Source organism: Rhinatrema bivittatum, chromosome 6, assembly GCF_901001135.1.
Source record: "Rhinatrema bivittatum chromosome 6, aRhiBiv1.1, whole genome shotgun sequence".
Taxonomy (NCBI): Eukaryota; Metazoa; Chordata; class Amphibia; order Gymnophiona; family Rhinatrematidae; genus Rhinatrema; species Rhinatrema bivittatum.
In genome coordinates, this window is record NC_042620.1 from 181,086,348 (window position 1) to 181,104,488 (window position 18,141).

General features: G+C 41.7%; 1 protein-coding gene across 6 annotated transcripts in view; it reads right to left on the reverse strand.

Moving 5' to 3' along the window:
• Nucleotides 1-18,141, reverse strand: part of FAM126B (family with sequence similarity 126 member B) — a 221,862-nt gene that overhangs the window by 112,907 nt on the left and 90,814 nt on the right. For all 6 annotated transcript variants that reach the window (XM_029606225.1, XM_029606224.1, XM_029606227.1 and 3 more), the window contains one exon: nt 11,235-11,314. In XM_029606225.1, the coding sequence (XP_029462085.1) occupies nt 11,235-11,291 (57 nt within the window). In that variant the 5' untranslated portion in view covers nt 11,292-11,314. The remainder of the gene's footprint in view (nt 1-11,234; nt 11,315-18,141) is intronic.

The following is an 18,141-nucleotide window of genomic DNA, read 5'->3' on the forward strand; positions in this document are numbered from 1 at the left end:
ATTAATTGCATCAGTGGCATGGGATCTTCTTAGTGTTTGGGTAATTGCCAGGTTCTTGTGGCCTGGTTTGGCCTCTGTTGGAAACAGGATGCTGGGCTTGATGGACCCTTGGTCTGACCCAGCATGGCAATTTCTTATGTTCTTACTATGCATCAGTGCTGAAACTTGCTGCGTCTCCTAGCCAATGTAAATTGCAACTAGGAACACTTTACACATGAGAAATTTCAAAGAATCTGACTTCCAACAGTTCAAATGGTGGCTTCATAAACTGTGCTAGTATCACATTAAGATCCCATGGCACTGGTGGTTTTGCTGCCAGAGGTTTCATATATCATAAGCCTTTCTTGAATTTTGACACTGAAGGATGAGCAGATATCCTTTTTCCTTCCATTTGATTATAGTAATCCACTATGGCACTGAAGTGCACCTTGACTAATGAGTTACTGAGACCTGACGAAGAAAGGGAGAACAAGTTCTGAAGCAATCCCCATGGTTCACAAGCAAACAGATCCAGTAAGCTCTGTTGACACCAAGACAAAAACAGTTTCTATTTAAAATTATAAGCCCTTCTGGTTGAAGGTTTCCTATCAGAAACCAAAATGCCTTCAACTTTTCTGAGCAGAGATGGGGAAGCAATTAAGTATTCAATATTCATGTCATTAATTTGAAAGGAGGAAAATCTGGATGATACATACGGCCCTCTTCTTGAGTTAATAATGTTGGACTGGTCCCTAGAAGGATTAGGTTTATGAATTAGACAAGGCACTAGAACCACACTTGTCTGGACCGTGCTGGAGTAATTCGTATCAACTGAGCCCATTTTGAGAACTTTCTGTACTATCCTGGCTATTAGCAGAAGTGGTGGAAAAACGTATATGAGATCTGCAGTCTAGCTTCGCAGAAAAGCATCCGGAGCAGATCTGCATTTGCTTGAAAGAATGGAGCAAAATCTTTTCTCTTCTGTGTTTTCCTCCCATGCAATCGATTGATGGATGACCCCAAAGATCAAACAATCTGTTTGCCGCTGTTGGAATTAGGGACCACTCATGAGGATGAAACACTCTGCTGAGGTGATCTGCCAATGTGTTGGAAATCTTCAGAAGTCAGGTTGCTTGCAGAAAGGCCAGGTGGTTGCTAGTCCACTCCCAAATACTTATGTACTCTTGGTAGAGGGTACATGATACTATGCCCCCTCGGTTGCTGATGTAAAACATGGCAGCTTGGTTGTCTGTTTGGATAAGAATTCTCTTTCTCTGGAGATGATGCAAGAAAACTCTCAAAGCATATCTGATTGAGCAGAGTTCCAAAAGATTGATTTGAAACAGCAATTCTAATAACCAGATTCCCTAGGTTCAGAAAGAACCTTTGTGCACCCTCCACCCCTTGGTAGATGCATCTGCTGCCAATCTCACTTGAAGGGGAAGCAAAGGGGGGGGGGGGATCCCATTTCTAAGACTTTTGGGTCTAGTCTCTAATGAAGTGCCCTCTTCATTTCCTGCAAGACATTCACTAGGGTCAACTAGGGCCAAGTTAACTGGTCCCACTAGGTGCAAAGGCTCCACTGGAGAATTCGTATACTGAGGCAGGTTATGGGAACCGCTGACATGTGGTTCCCATGTGGTCAGGAACAACTAACAGTTCCCTATCTGGTGCCCAAATCTATTTACCTCAGTTGATGAACCAGGGATTGGAGGCAGCATGTTCATTTTGACAGGGGAAATGCGCTCTCTTCTAAAGAGTCTATACATGCTCCTGTGAACTTGATCTTCTGGGATGGAGTTAGGTTTGATATCTTGAAATTTATAATGAAACCTATGACTGAAGAAATTGGATTTTCTTCTGCAGGGAGTTCAACACTGCCGCCAGGGATGCTCTCCACCAGGGAACCTCCAGGTAAGGGAAAACACAGATGCCACAACAAAGATATGCTGTTGCTACTGCCAGGCATTTGGTGAAGACTCTTGGCATTGCTGAGAGCCTAAAGGGGAGAACCTTGTAGTGCTAGTGCAAAAAATACACTACAAAACATAGGCAGTGTCAATGAGAGAAATGGATAGATGTATATGTAGGAATTTACGTCCTTCAGATCCAGGGCACAAATCAAATCTTCTGCCTGAATGAAAGGCAGGATGATATGGAGGGAGTTCATTCTGAATATCTCTGGTAACAGGCTTTTGGTTCAGGATTTATAAATCTAGAATGGGCCTCAATCCGGTGTTAGGGTGAGAGGATGTGAAGAAATTCAGTGTTATGTGAGAGGGACAGTTTTACCCCATAATGAGAGAGAAATACAGACATGGAGATCTAACTTGAGCAGAAAAAGGCAGCTCTGACACTATTGTGTATTCAGACAGACACACAGGCAGTAAGAGGGAATTCATGTGTCTTCAGAGAAAGACACATGAATTTCTTTGTTGCAAGCGTGAGAATGAGGAACTACCTTGTCTAAGGAATAATATAGTTGAATGCAAGTCCAGAAAGGCAGGAAGAGACTGTGGCTTAGTGATAAGAAACTGCCTTACAATATTTTAGGTAAATAACAGAACAGCTCTGAAACACTACTCTTACTTTTACTCTGATATATTTTAGAAGGAAAAAGCTTTGTTTAAGATGCAAGAGTCAATGTAGTTCCAAAAAGAGGTTCTTATGGCCTGGATTGGCCACTGTTGGCAACAGGATGCTGGGCTTGATGGACCCTTGGGTCTGACCCAGTATGGCCTCTTCTTATGTTCTTAAGTAGCCACTGTAGGTCTCTGTAATTTTAGCAAGGAAAATGTTAAAAATATGTACATGACTTCTAGCATGTAGTTGCTGTACCCGTGTCTCCCCATATTTCCTGGTTGGCTAGATGACTGAGTAGCAAAAAACAAAGAATAAGTCTGCACCTGCGTCAAGCCAGATCCGGTCTGGAAGCATTAAAAAAAAATCAGTGACATACCGCTGACATAGCCCAAACAACCATGAGACCTGTTCAAAATGACCCCTGTATCCAGTGTGCTGACCATCCCCCACCAAGACCACCTTATCCAGAGACTTTATGAACAGTTCCAGGAGGATAATTGATCAGAGAAGTGTTTCTTATATATAGCCTCTCTCTTGGACAATTCTCATAAGTGGTCCTGTATATATTTCATTACTTTTTATTCTTGTGCACTACCATATACATATTTAGTTATTGGATAGGATAAGATATTATCTGATACCTTGCTATTACATCTGGTTATATTGCTTAGGGATTTTGTGAAGTGTTTGCTATGGGTTACATTACGGCTGTTAATTTACCTAGGGATAAAGTTTACATATATCTGACCAAACACTAGTACTCCTATATAATCATAATGATGCTTATCAGTACATTGTTATTGCATATACTACATGCTGATAATCACTGCCTTTTTTTCAATATATATATATATACTCATTTGCCAGTATCTCTGCATGTCTTATTTCTTCTAGGTAATACAAGGCACCAGCATACTACAAATCCCCCAGATTTCTTGGGGATAAGGAAATAACAGGAGTAGAACCCCTGAACATGCTGGTTGGGAGGGACAGGCTCTATTGCCTGCTATATGAGAAAGGACTACACTCCAGGCAAAGCTGAGATGAGTGAGACCGATCTAGATTGAAGGCTGAACAATAAAGTAGTACTGAAAATTGGGAGAAGCATAAATGGTAACCAGATTCCACAATCTAGAGAATCCAACAGTCTTTCATGATCTTACATCACTGCTCCAGGTAGAGATGAATCCTCCAACCTATTGGAAGGGCTGAGTTCTGGACATATAGGTTGGTCAAAAACTTGCCCCAGGTTTGGGCTAGGCTTGTTGCAGAATTTTTGATTGACATTTCTCATGCTGATGTCCATGAGACAGAAGCTGTTGCTATGGAAGCACAGGTGGAGCATGATACCTTTGGTATTGGCGGAAAGGGAGACTCTGGTAAGAGCACTTAAAAGCAAAGTAGGGCCATCTCGATGACTGCTGCTCAAAGCCCATCAAGAGAGACAGGATTGCCATGTATTTTTCTCCTCAATTTGAGCAACCATTTCCTTGAGTTTGTCTCCAATGAGATTATCCCCATTGCTTGTTGGTATCGTCACTTAAACTGCTGACCCTTAACCAAGCCATTCAGCAAGCTCCAATGACTGCCAAGTCAAATAACTTGTATATTGACAATGAGATGGTGTATACATTCTTCAGTGTTTAAAAGAGTCTGCAGATACTCAGAGTGGTCTAGCAGCAACTTCAGTTTCTGTGTTCAGTCATGTAAGTAATGCACCATATAGTAAATGGTGAGCTGCAATGTGGACATTGAGCATCAAGCTCTGGAAAACATTTCCACAAAGTTATCTAGCAGCCTAGGATCTTTGCCTGACGGATTACTTTTATTTATTTATTTTTATTTTGTATGTTTTTTTTATACTGAAGTATTGGTGTCGGCCTTTACTCTGGTTTACAATTATAACAATGAATTACATTGAAACATTAGAGAAACAAATATAACAACGATTAGCATTAGAACATAGGGGGGGGGAACAATAAACAATTAATATAAAGTAACAGTGATAAATGCTTTATAACATTGCTAATATAAGGACATTAAATAGCGTTATAGGTTGATCGGTAAGTATAATCAAATTTTAGGGGTCGTTTAGCTTAATGCATTAGAAGTAGAGAGGATTTCCCGGTTAGGTTTAGGAGTATGATGGGGGTGATATACAGGAGGTAGGATATTGTTTACAATGAGGATGGAATGTTATAATGATAAGTTAGAATGTAGGGCGAGATATTAGGAGAATGATCAACTGGCAGGTATTGTCATCTTGATAGGTTTATCCTATCCCATGCTTGTAGGCTGGTTTGAAAAGTCAGGTTTTGATTAGCTTCTTGAACATTTTGGTGTTGCTTTGTAGTCTTAGGCTGTTTGGTAGGGTGTTCCAGAGAATGCTCTTTTTCTTACAGTAGAAAGTTTGGCTGTGGAGACTGATGGAATCTCTAGTCGTGCTTTGTTTGTTGTTGATCTGGTGTTGCGTTGATTGTGGTGTTTTTGGATTAGGGTGTTAAGGCTGTCATAATCATTGTGGTGGACTGAGTTGTGAATGATTGATAGTGTTTTGAAGTCGATTCTTTTTTCTAAGAGGAGCCAGTGTAGTTTTTTTTTTTTTTAAGATAGAAGAGATATGGTCTGTTTTTTTTATGCCCAGTGAGGATTCACACGGTGGCGTTCTGTAGTATTTGTAGAGGCCGTAGGGTTGATTTGGGAAGTCCTATCATAAGCAAGTTGCAGTAGTCGATGCTTGAGAAAATCAGGGATTGCAGGATGGTTCTGAAGTCTGTTAGGTTTAGTGGTGGTTTGAGGTGTTTGAGAATTGATAGCTTGTGGAAACCTCCTTTTATTTTCATTGCGATGTGTTTAAGGTTGAGCTCTGGGTCAATCCAGATTCCCAGATCTTTTACGTGTTCTTTTAGCTTGATGGAGTTGTTGTCTATGATGATGGAATGGTTCTGATGTTCTCCAGAGTTGTTCCTTTCAATTAGTATGCATTCAGTTTTGTCAGTATTAATGCAGTTTCATTTGATTTAGTAGGATTTTAATTTTCGTTAATGAGCGTGGCTGCGATTTTCAATGCGTTCTCTATGGTGTTTGTTACTGGGACGATTAGCTGTATGTCGTCGGCGTACAGGAAGTAAGTGACGCTGACACTTGAAAGAAGTTGACATAGTGGTAATAAGAATATATTGAAAAGGATTGCAGATAGCAAGGATCCTTGAGGTTCTCCGATTTCTAGAGGGATGGCTTCGGAAGTGTGGTTGTTGATATTTACTTTGTATGTTCTGTTTTGGAGGAAGGATGTGAATCAATCTAGTGTTTTCCCTGTTAGGCCGATTTCAGTTAGTCTGGAGATTAGGCTTTTGTGTTCGATTGTGTCGAAGGCGGCAGATAGATCGAGTAGGATGACGATGTATCGTTGACCATTGTCAAATCCCCTTAAGATAGTGTTTGATAGATTGATGAGTAGGGTTTTGGTGCTGTAATTTTTTCTGAAGCCGTGTTGGGTGGGGTATAGGATGTTGTTTGCAACAAGATGGTCGTTAAGTTGTTTAAGTGCGGCCTTTTCTGTTAGCTTGGCGAGGAACGATAGATTTGATATGGGCAGTAGTTACTTAGCTCATTAGGATCGAGGTTCTTTTTTTTTTTTAAGATGGGTTTTATGGTGGCGATTTTTAGTTTGTCTGGTAGTTCTCCTTCTTCTAGTGATTTGTTTATGATTGCTGTGATGGTTAGCGTGAAGGTTTGGGATATTTCTTTTAGTGATCGTGTTGGTATGGTGTCAAGATCATGACGGGCTGGGTTTAGTGACGATTAATTTCTCCGTTTCAGCAGATGATATAGTTTCAAAGGTGGCCCAAGGAGTGATATCTTTGCGGATTAGGTGTGGATTGTTGCTTGTGGTGTTATTTACTTTTTCAGTTATTTTGCTGATTTTGTTTTTAAAGAAGATTGCGAGGTCTTGGCTTAGGGTTTTTATTTGGAAGAGTGTTGTTGTTCACAGCGATTAGGTTGTTTACTATATTGAAAAGAGATTTCGGGTTATTTGAGGAGTTTAGGATTTTTTTGCTGTAGTATTCTCTCTGACTTGTTTATCATGCTTTTGTAGAAAGCAAGATAAGTGTGATATCTTTCTAGCGTTAGTGGGCATTTGCTTTTTCACCATTCTTTTTCTTTTCGTCTTAGGGTGGATTTGGTATCCTTTAGTTGTGAGTTGAACCAAGGGTTGATGTTTTGTCTTTTTGATTTGATTAGTTTCATTCTTTCAGGGTTTATGGTGTTGGTGGTTTCTGTTGTAATTTAATGCCATGACTGGGTGGCATTGTTTATATTAGACAGATCTATGTTCAATAATTGTTTTTCGAGCTCATGTTGGAGTAGATCGGGAGTAAATGGCGGTCTGTACTTGAACGAGTATGTTTTGTTGGTTTCATTCTTGTTGATAGCGTTGGTGTGGGTCTTGCATTGGAGGAGTAAGTGGTCGGACCATGGGACTTGAGAGTAGGATAGAGTAGAGTTTGAAAAGAACTTGTCAATTGTGAAAATAAGGTCTAGGGTGTGACCTGCTTTATGTGTTGGTTTGTTAACATGTTGAGTAAATTTGAGGGTGGATAGGACATCCATCGGGGTTTGGCAAGGTTGAGATAGTGGGGTGATATCAGTGTGGAGGTTAAAATCTCCTAGGACGATTGTAGGTTTTTTGTTGTTGATGTTTGCTATGAAGAATTCAATAAGAGGGGATATATCTTTGTCAAGAAGTTTGGGAGGGCAGTAGACTAGGCAGATCTGGAGATTGTCTGAGTTGAAGAGGGCTATTTCGAATTGCTGAGGGAGAGAGTGAGGGATTTGTTTCATGTTGAAACGTTTTTTGATGATTAGTAATAATCCACCTCTTCTTCGAGATTACCTCTGTATTGAGAATAGATCGTATGAGCTGTTGGTTATTTGGTTCGTTATTACATGATCGGTATTTTTGAACCTTGTTTCGGTCACTGCGAAGAAGTCTGGGTTTTGATCCTGAAGGATGTCTGAGATTAGTATGAATTTCTTTGTGAGGGCTTGAGCGTTCATGAAGAAGAAGGTTAGATAGATCATGCTTTTTATAGATTTATTGAGGAGAACCTTTACTAGGCGTCGTTGCCTTTCTTTTGGTGTGTTTGTGAATGTGGAGAGCATCTTGGACTATTGAATGGGATTAGTGGAGGGGTAGATTTTGTTGTTATGGAGGTGATGGGTTGGGATGGTTGTCGGATTGGGGGATGGTTTCTTGAGTTTGAGCGCTGTTAGCAGTTGGATTGGATTTTGTGGGTGGTATTAAGAAAGTGGGGGAAAGAGTGAGATGTGGGAGGGGGGTTTAGAGGGTGGGGTTCTGAGCTTGGATTGGGATTGCTGGTTCTGTTGATCTTGGTATATGTGCAGTTCAGCAAAAGGGTGTGATCAAGGACTCTTGTTGTAAATGTCTTTATGATCCTGAGGCTGGACTCAGAGTTTCGTCGTTCATTGGGCCTGGTGGTGAAGGTGAGGGTCAAATGAGGTAGTTAGGTTGGGTGTTGGAGGGTAGTGAATTTGGGTTGGGGTCTTTCAGGTTTGTGCTTCTTAGTCTGGCTGTTGGAAGAGGGGTCATGCTAAGGGGCACGACAAGGGGCAGGCCCCTTTGTTGCGCTCCTTTGGCGCGCGGCACCAGAGGCGCGCTTTTGGGGTTTTTTAATGGTCCAGTTAGGTCCCACGTTGCCGCCTAGGGAGCGTCGGTGGGCGGGGGTCTAGTCTAGGTCTGAGCAGAAAGGGGCCTGGTTCCATGGCGTCTGCGGGGAGTCACGGTCGTTGGGATGGTTTGGGACTCACCGTGGAGGTGGGTCCGGGCGGCGGAGGTCTGCGTCCTACCATGGATGTAGGGCAAGTTAGAAGCCTGCTGCTTGTCCGTGAGTTGGGTCCAGGGGGAGGGCTGAGAGCCTTGCCGGTCTGGAGGTCCGGGTCCTACCGTTGAGATAGGGCAGGGCCAAGGCCTACAGGGCTCAGGTCTGCGGGTCTTTCGTCCGACGGTTCAGCGGTACTGGTGAGATGCTGGAGAAGATGCTGATCTTTGCAAGCTTCAGCCCTGTTTCTACCATAACCAATTGATGGAGCAGTTGTACTACCCCAAAACTCAGTTCCTGAACTCTTTATTTGAGGTCCAAGTTAATGGTCACTGGGGCACATGAGACTGGATTTTCCCACCTTGTTTGTAATTCTTGCAGGATTGAAAATATCAGGTTCTACCACAGTTTTCAGGATCTGAAAGAGGCTGAAGACTTCTGTGCAGGTGTCGTTTTCTTTATGAATTTTGACTCTCAGGGCCTTACCTAACTTATCCAAAAACCTAAAATAGGAGAGGTCTTCAGGTAGTGATGACTACCCAGGAGGTTCAGGTAGGGTGGTTGAAGGAATCCTTCCTCTGATTTGAGGGAGGAGTGAACAAGGGAGGAGGAATAGCCTAGTGGTTAGAGCAGTGGACTATGAACCAGGAGACCAGGGTTCGAGTCCTGCTGTCGCTCCTTGTGACCTTGGGCAAGTCACTTTACCCTCCATTGCCTCAGGTACAAAACTTAGATTGTAAGCCCTCTGGGGATAGGGAAATACCTACAGTACCTGAATGTAAACCGGTGTGATATCTCAATTGAGATCGAATGTCGGTGTGATATCTAAATAAATAAACAAACAAACACTAAGCCAATAATGATGCAGGTAACAGGGGCAAAGTCCTCTACCTTCTCAGAGGGGAATATTCTTGGGGAATGTCTTCTGACTGGCTGGACTCTGCTGCAAGGGCTAGATTCTGCTCATGAGGGTTCTGATGGGACATCCTTTGGTGTGGGGGATAAAGGGATTCCCCTTTGTGGAAGCAAATCTGACACTTTGGACCAGAGAGAGTTAGAGTTCCCACCCTGTCCTGAGTTACCAGGGAAGCAAAGAAAGTCTTTACTAACTCTGCCAATTTATCTAAGGGCTGCAGTGTCTTCTGGCATTGGGGAGGAACATCTTCTGAAACTAGTATAGATTCCTCAGTACTCTGGAGCAATTTCCCCATGGAGTGCATGGTTGTCACCAGTACCGCTGAACAATAGGATCTGATATCTCCAGACAATTAACTTGTTCCAAAAGCTTTGATAGAGAGATTGCCCTGGGGAGGTAAATGGAGCACATTTCCTCCTGGACCTCTAAAGCTTCATAAATGCACTGATGTAACCGTTGAGTGTTGCGCCAATTTGAGTAGTACAGAGGCCTGGTGCTTCAATGATAACAATCTGTGTTCCAAGGTTCAAGGCACTGAAGGCTCACAGCCTCGATACATTGATGGAACTAGGGATTGATGTGTCAATGGCACCACTAACACTGGAGCTCGATTTATCAGTACTGACTCCAGTGATTTCATGCTTTACGCAGTCCTGATGAATCAGAGGAGTCCAAGGCCTGCATGGAAGTAAAGGGAACTCTGCTCAGTTCAGCATCTAGGGACCTAGAAGAGGCTCCACTCAGAGGAGGATTGGCTGTGGCTCTTTACAGACTTGCATAACTCCATCTTCCAGGCTCTGGATCAATGGTGATATCTGTCAATAGTGGTAACAATTAGGTGCATTGTGATCAGGACCAAGACACTAATAACAGATGTCATGGCCATCAGTAAGATTTTTTGCAACACACGCAATCCTTGAAGCCACTGAGAGTGCCTGCTTTAATCTGGACATCCTGGTTCTTTTTTTTTTTTTTTTTTTTTTTTTGAATACTAAAAGGTATTGTTGAGGTGCTGCTGAGGCAGCAAAGCAACACAAAGGTGGTGAAAAAATTTCAAGAATCCTGAAAAAAGGTACGATTTAAAGTTATTAAAAACAGAAAAAGAGTACATGTCTGTGCAGTAGCTCAGATGAAAAAAAAAAAGACTTTAGGGCTCACAAGGCAGTGCCCATGTAGAAACTCCCACACATGTTCAGTGCTGATGATGTCACCACTTGTCATGGCTATTTCAGCACTGCTCATCAACAGAGAATCTTCAGCATAGACCATAACCAAGACTTGTTCTCTTATGAAAGCAGCAGTATGGCTAGGCTGTTATAGATCTTTGTTATGCTCTCAAACTCTAAGCAAGACTCATGTTCTTTACTTTTTAATTACATACAGTCATTGGTACTAGAAACTGCAATATAGGATCCCAATTTCAATTTGAAAGCAGTCTGGTTATCACCATTCTGCTTTTGTATAACCAAAGTGTATTGCATTGGAAATGAGAAAGCCAGAACTGAAATAAAATCTCATGATATAAAAACATTGGAAGAGCTAATATACATACAATCTGATTTATAGTTCATGTAAGCACGTAAGACTAAAATCTAATCTTTGATACAAGAAAGAAAAACTACAATCCTAATGATCTACAATAGATTTCACAGTATAAAAACAGTCATGTTTCTTTCTTTCCTCTACCTTATTACACCATATCCAAGTACTGGGTGAATATGCACCAAATGAAAATTCTCAATACTGAACATCTCACTAAAATAAATGACCAAACTGCTCTGCATAGATAAATAGCATTTGCTACCCTTACATCTTTTACCATCATCTAAATTCCTAATGTTCAAGACCTAAAACCAAACCTCTTTCAGGCGGTTCTGCATTAAATGGCACTTGTCAGCTGCTGGCCAGCATACCTTGAATTCCGAGAGCCATTCTTCTACTAGAGCTCGTTCAGATGAGAGCATCTTCATATAAAATTCCACTTCTCCACAACCTTCAAAAGGACAAAAGGAAAGCATGCAGTTAGAGCGCCTATGTTATCAATCACAGATGATGTAGTTACTAGCTTAACACTGCATTTTGTACTTTTAGTAAATGTTTTCTTTTGATGCAGAAAGGACAAATCAAATCAAGTAAGATAAAGTGCTATCTGACAAAAGTGCTTTTGCAATTACTTTGCTTTAGTCCTGAGGGAGTGCTGATAGCAGAAACTGCATCTGCTGGTGGGTGAGCTGGATCTGAGTACTGGTTTACTAAGCAAAGCTGGTTTAAAAAAAAAAAAAAAAAAGGAGAGAGAAGGTTTAATCTGTGTATATGTTAAAAGCTTGCAAAAGTCAATTCTTTTGCTGTGGGAAAGTGTGAGGATTGTTTCCTGTAGAGTAATTAGTAGGATTTTATCTTCCCTCTCTCCCACCCCAGTCACAGTTACATATATAGACTGCTAACCAAATTAAGTTAGAAGGGATATTTTTCACAATTAATTAGGAATTTTAAATCAACAAGAAATTAACACTGACCTTAGCAACTGATTAAAGTCATATTGCAGGTTACTGACAAACAGATTAACATAAGTGTATAAGATATACTATGTTGGGTCAGACCAAGATCCACTGAGTCTAGCATTGTGTCTTCAACAGTAGCCAGTCCTGATCATAAATATGAGGCAGATACCAAAAAGTAGATTTTTTTTGCTCTCAAGGACAGCAATGACTTTCCCTAGTCTACTTAGCTATTGATGCCTCAGGACTGATCCCTGAGACAATACAAAAAAATTTACCATCAGCCTCTGTTGCCTATGTCTCAACTAGGTTCCAACCCAATTAAGCACCTTAGGACTGAAGGATTTTAGAAAGCTGGCCTTTGGCCTGTTTGAACTTTTTCAAAGGTCAAACTAAAGCTTGCTGAGCAGATCTCATAGAATTTGCTTACTGTTAGCAATAAAAGGTTTAGAAAGCAAAGACTATATGTAGGTAGAAATTATTCTTCATAAGATACAGAAACTGCTAGAAATATTGATAAGAAATATGTTTTACTGGCTAAAAGCAGTTTTATCTTATATGAAAATGCAACATGTTGAGAGTAAGACCACTGAAAAGTGCAATTAACAACTGTATATTAAGGAATGAGCTACTGTTTAATATTGAGCAACAGAAATGATATATTGATCTGTATTTCCTTAGACTAGCATAATTTGTGCTGTCTTCTTACATGTAAGTAAATAAAAAAAAATATCACCGGTCACTAAGTGTGGAAGAAGAGCATCGCTTTGGTGTCACAGGAAGTGACCCTGTAGCTAGGATCTGTTATCCAGGTGATGCATTACCTTCACACACAGAGGATGTCTCTCCAGGGACACATACCCAGGAGGGAAGGGCAAGGACTGCCGTTGTGGTTGTTGATTCAATCTTTAGGAATGCATATAACAGTGGCTGGTGAGCAGAGGAGTTTTTGGTAACCTACCCAGTATGGTGTACATCACACCTAGACAGGATTTCAAGTGTTGGGGAGCAGCCCGCTGTTATGGTACATGTGGGTAACAATGGCATAGAAAGATGGAGGAGGGGGGACTTGAAGCCAAAATTGGGATTTCAGGTAGGAAATATAAATTCAGAACTTCCATGATTCTATTCTCAGAAATACTCCATTTTTTTTTTTAATAATTTAATGTTTATTGGATGAAGCACAGAGCAAACAATAACATGTCATCAATTCTAAAAGAACATAAGAAAATGCCATACTGGGTCAGACCAAGGGTCCACCAAGCCCAGCATCCTGTTTCCAACAGTGGCAAATTCAGGCCATAAGAACCTGGCAAGAACCCAAAAACTAAGTCTATTCCATGTTACCATTGCTAATGGCTGTGGCTATTCTATAAGTGAACTTAATAGCAGGTAATGGACTTCTCATCCAAGAACTTATCCAATCCTTTTTTAAACACAGCTATACTAACTGCACTAACCACATCCTCTGGCAACAAATTCCAGAGTTTAATTGTGCGTTGAGTAAAAAAGAACTTTCTCCGATTAGTTTTAAATGTGCCCCATGCTAACTTCATGGAGTGCCCCCTAGTCTTTCTACTATCCGAAAGAGTAAATAACCGATTCACATCTACCCGTTCTAGACCTCTCATGATTTTAAACACCTCTATCATATCCACCTCAGTCGTCTCTTCTCCAAGCTGAAAAGTCCTAACCTCTTTAGTCTTTCCTCATAGGGGAGTTTTTCCATTCCCCTTATTTTGGTAGCCCTTCTCTGTACCTTCTCCATCGCAATTATATCTTATTTGAGATGCGGCGACCAGAATTGTACACAGTATTCAAGGTGCAGTCTCACCATGGAGCGATACAGAGGCATTATGACATTTTCCGTTTTATTCACCATTCCCTTTCTAAAAATTCCCAACATTCTGTTTGCTTTTTTTGACTGCCGCAGCACACTGAACTGACGATTTCAATGTGTTATCCACTATGACACCTAGATCTCTTTCTTGGGTTGTAGCACCTAATATGGAACCCAACATTGTGTAATTATAGCATGGGTTATTTTTCCCTATATGCATCACCTTGCACTTATCCACATTAAATTTCATCTGCCATTTTGATGCCCAATTTTCCAGTCTTACAAGGTCTTCCTGCAATTTATCACAAACTGCTTGTGATTTAACTACTCTGAACAATTTTGTATCATCTGCAAGTTTGATTACTTCACTCGTCGTATTTCTTTACAGATCATTTATAAATATATTGAAAAGTAAGGGTCCCAATACAGATCCCTGAGGCAGTCCACTGCTCACTCCCTTCCACTGAGAAAATTGTCCATATAATCCTACTCTCTGTTTCCTGTCTTTTAGCTAGTTTGTAATCCAAGAAAGGACATCACCACCTATCCCATGACTTTTTACTTTTCCTAGAAGCCTCTCATTCTTTAAGTTCTTGTTTGATTCTGTGAATTACAGGCAAAAAATGGACTTTAAACAAATCCTAGATCTACTTTCTTTATTCTTGGTGACAGAGGGCAGTCTCCTACATTCTCATCTATGTCTCCTATATTTTGCAAATGGGCAGTGCTATGATATCTTTGGGGTGGGGAAGGGGAATCCACAAACTGGAAGATGTCAAGTATTTTTTGTCCTGGACTCTTCCTCCTTTTGCAAATTAAATGAAATGGTCTTTGCAATTCTCTTTACAAATTAGACAAAGGAGACATTTGCTATTTTTTGTGAAGATGAGTCCGAGGGGAGACCTGTTGACTCTTCCTGATCAGATCCAGAAGCATATCCCTAGAAATGCTCTCACTGAGCCGACTAGCAAGATATACATTTTCGAAAATAAGTTTGGTCCAATTCTGTATCTGGCTAGAAGACAAGGTCTCTGTCAAGGTACCCATTGCTTATTTAAATTTATTTTAATTATTTTAATATACCGATGCTCAAGACCAAGTCTTATCGTAACGGTTTACAATAAACTAGGGGCAAACCAATTAACACAGAAAGCTAAAGTTACAATACAACAAGGAATGTAGAACAAGGCAGTTAGAAGAGTAGGGATAGATTAAACAATTTCAACTAGAGGGTAAGGTAAAATAAGCATAGAGCAATTGCTTAAATAGTAAAGACATATTTGGTTAACATAGAAGAGTATATTTAACAAGTTATTTGGATGAGCCGTTTCTAGCAAAACAGTTCCTTTGTGAGGGGGACAGATGATGCAACTGAGGGGGGCAAGGGAGTGCAGGGTCAGTGCTGGTTGCGGTACGGCTTCTTCAGCGATATGCTTGAGCGAACAGCCAGGTTTCCAATTTTTTCCTGAAGGTGAGATAGCATTGTTCCTGGCGTAGATCTGGGGGGAATGAATTCCAGTGATGCGGTCCAGCGGTGGATAATGCTCATTTTTTAATGGAGTTGTGTATAGAGGATTTGCTAGAGGGCACCTGGAGAAAGTCTCTGTATGCAGATCTGATTGGCCTTGATGAAGAGTGGAATTCAAGAGGGATGGTAAGTTGGAGTGAGGATTGCTGATAGATGGTTTTGTGAATGATGGTCAGTGTCTTGAAGAGTATTCTATAGTGGATGGGTAGCCAGTGTAGTATTTCTAGAATTGGTGTGATGTGGTCCATACAACGAGAGTTTGTAAGGATCCTGGCTGCGGCGTTTTGCAGCATCTGTAGTGGTTTAGTGGAGGAGGCAGGGAGACCGAGCAGAAGTGCGTTGCAGTAATCAATCTTTGAAAACAGTATGGCTTGAAGGACTGAACGGTAGTCATGAAAGTGTAGGAGAGGTCTTAACTGTTTTAGGACCTGTAGCTTTTAGAAGCCTTCTTTAGTGGTGGTGTTAATGACCTTTCTAGAGTCCAGAGTGGCCCCAAGGTCTCTCACCTGGCTTACTCGTGGTATAGTTGTGGTGCTGGCGAGGGGGTTATCATTAGGGGAGATGACCAGGAGTTCGGTTTTGGACGTATTGAGAACCAGGTTGAGACTCGAGAGAAGGAGATTGATAGAATGAAGGCAGCTGTTCCAAAAGTTTAAAGTGTTGGAGATGGGATCCTTGATGGGGATTAGGATCTGCACGTCGTCAGCATATATAAAGTGAGTAAGGTTGAGGTTATTGAGTAATTGGCAAAGGGGGAGTAGATAGATGTTAAATAGGGTAGGGGAACGTGAGGAACCCTGGGGTACACCTTGTTTGGAAGGTACGGGGGGAGATTCTTTGTTGATTATTTTTACTTTGTAGTGCCTGTCGCTTAGAAAGGATTTTAACCAGAGGAGTGCAGAGCCTGAGATGCCTATTTCCATCAGACGGTTGATGAGGATTGTATGATTTACTGTGTCAAATGCCACAGAAATGTCGAGAAGAGCTAGCAGGTAGGATTGGCCTTTGTCAAGGCCCATCAATAAGTTGTCCGTTAATGAGAGTCGGAGAGATTCTGTGTTTCGGCGTTTCCTGAATCCGAATTGAGAAGGATAGAGAATGTCATGGGCGTCGAGGTAGTCTGTAAGTCGAGTGTTGACCAGTTTTTCCATTAGCTTGGTTATGAAAGGTAAGTTGGCAATGGGGCGGAAATTTATAGGGTTAGCTGGGTCCAGGTTTGGTTTTTTTTTTAGTAAGGGTTTCAGAGAAGCAGTTTTAATGCGTCCGGGACCGTTCCTTGAGTGAGGGAGCAATTTACGATGTTGGCCAGTGGTTTTCGGAATTGTGAGGAGGAGTTTGGTCGGTATTTGGTCTATTGGGTGCGATGAAGGCTTCATTTTCTTGATAATGGATTTGATTTCCAAGGATGATGTTAGATCAAAAGATTCTAGTGACTGTGTATCGCTGGGGAGTAGTTTTGGCTAGGTGGAGGCTGGGTGTTTGGAGTAGAGTTGGAACTTGTCAGAGGAGTAAGTAAATTTTTGATTTTGTTGTCAAAGAAAACTGCCAACTCTGTGGATTTGTTTTGGGCTTCTTCTTCTGGGATGATTGAAAGAACAGGGGTGGTAAGGACTGCAACATATGAGAAAAGTGTTTTCGGGTCGTATAGGAAGCCGTGTATTTTTTTGGCGTAGAAATCCCCTTTGGTGCGAAGAATGGAGGCCCTATAGTAGCTCACTGTGGTTTTGTAGGAGGCCTGTGTGGTAGGGGAGGGATCCTTCCGCCAGCGTTGTTCTTTATGTTGCAGATCTTGTTTGAGTTTTCTTAATTCTGTTGAGAACCAGGGTTTTTGTTAGTGCGGATGACATGGGGCATATTTTATCAGCTACTGAGCAGGTGATAGTTAGCCAGGAGTTCATGGCAGTGTCGGCATTTGTGAGGTCCAAGTTAGTTAGGTCCTTGGAGAGGCTGTTGCTGAGGGCTTCCATGGAACATGGTTTTCTGAATTGGATCGAGGATGATGGGAGTCGGGAGTTTTTTTTATTGATAGTTCTGTAGCTATCATCGAGTGATCTGACCAAGGGATGGGGGTACAGGTAGGAGGAGAAGTGGGCGAGATGGATTCATTTGTGAATATGAGGTCTAACGTGTGGCCTGCTTTGTGCGTGGGTTTATTTATAATTTGTTTGAAGCCCATGGCCTGGAAGGAGGAAAGGAGGGCTTCGCAATTGGCGGAGGGAGAAGGGGAATCAACATGAATGTTGAAGTCTCCTAACAGGATAGCTGGTGAGTTTGTATTGATGTGTTTGGCTACAAATTCTATGAGAGGGGATGGGTCGGATTCTAGGAACCCAGGGGGGGCATAGATAAGACAGATTTGAAGCTGGGTGGATTTGAATAATCCGATTTCAAGTTTGGTCGTCGATTTAACTGCTTGCTGGGATAGTCTCAGTTCTTTTTTTGCGGCCAACAGTAATCCTCCCCCTCTTTTTTTAGGTCTGGGGATAGAGAAGAAGTCATATAGTTGTATCGGTAGTTGGTTGATTAGGGGTGTATCAGTGTTTTTCAACCAGGTTTCAGTTATTGCACATAGGTCCGGTTGGGTATCCAGGAGGTGGTCGTTGAGCAAGTGATTTTTTTTGACAGGGATTGGGAGTTGAGAGAGTTAAGGCCTAGGAATTGGGTTAGGGGGGAAATCATGATGGGGATCAGTGATCTCTTTGAGCGTTGAAGATTGAGTATGGGTGAATTATCTCTGTTGAGGAGTGAGTGTGGGATAATGGGGATAGGGAAGGTTTGTAGCATGTTGTCTTTTTGGAAGAGTTTGGGTGATATTTTGAGCCGGGGGGGTGAAGAGTGGTTGCTGGAAGCGCAGAGTACTGAATGGTTGCTGGGCGAGATGGATGCTGGGAGGTAGGTTGGTGGTGGTAGAGGTATGTGGTGGGACTGAAGATTATATGACTTGGGGAGGCTTC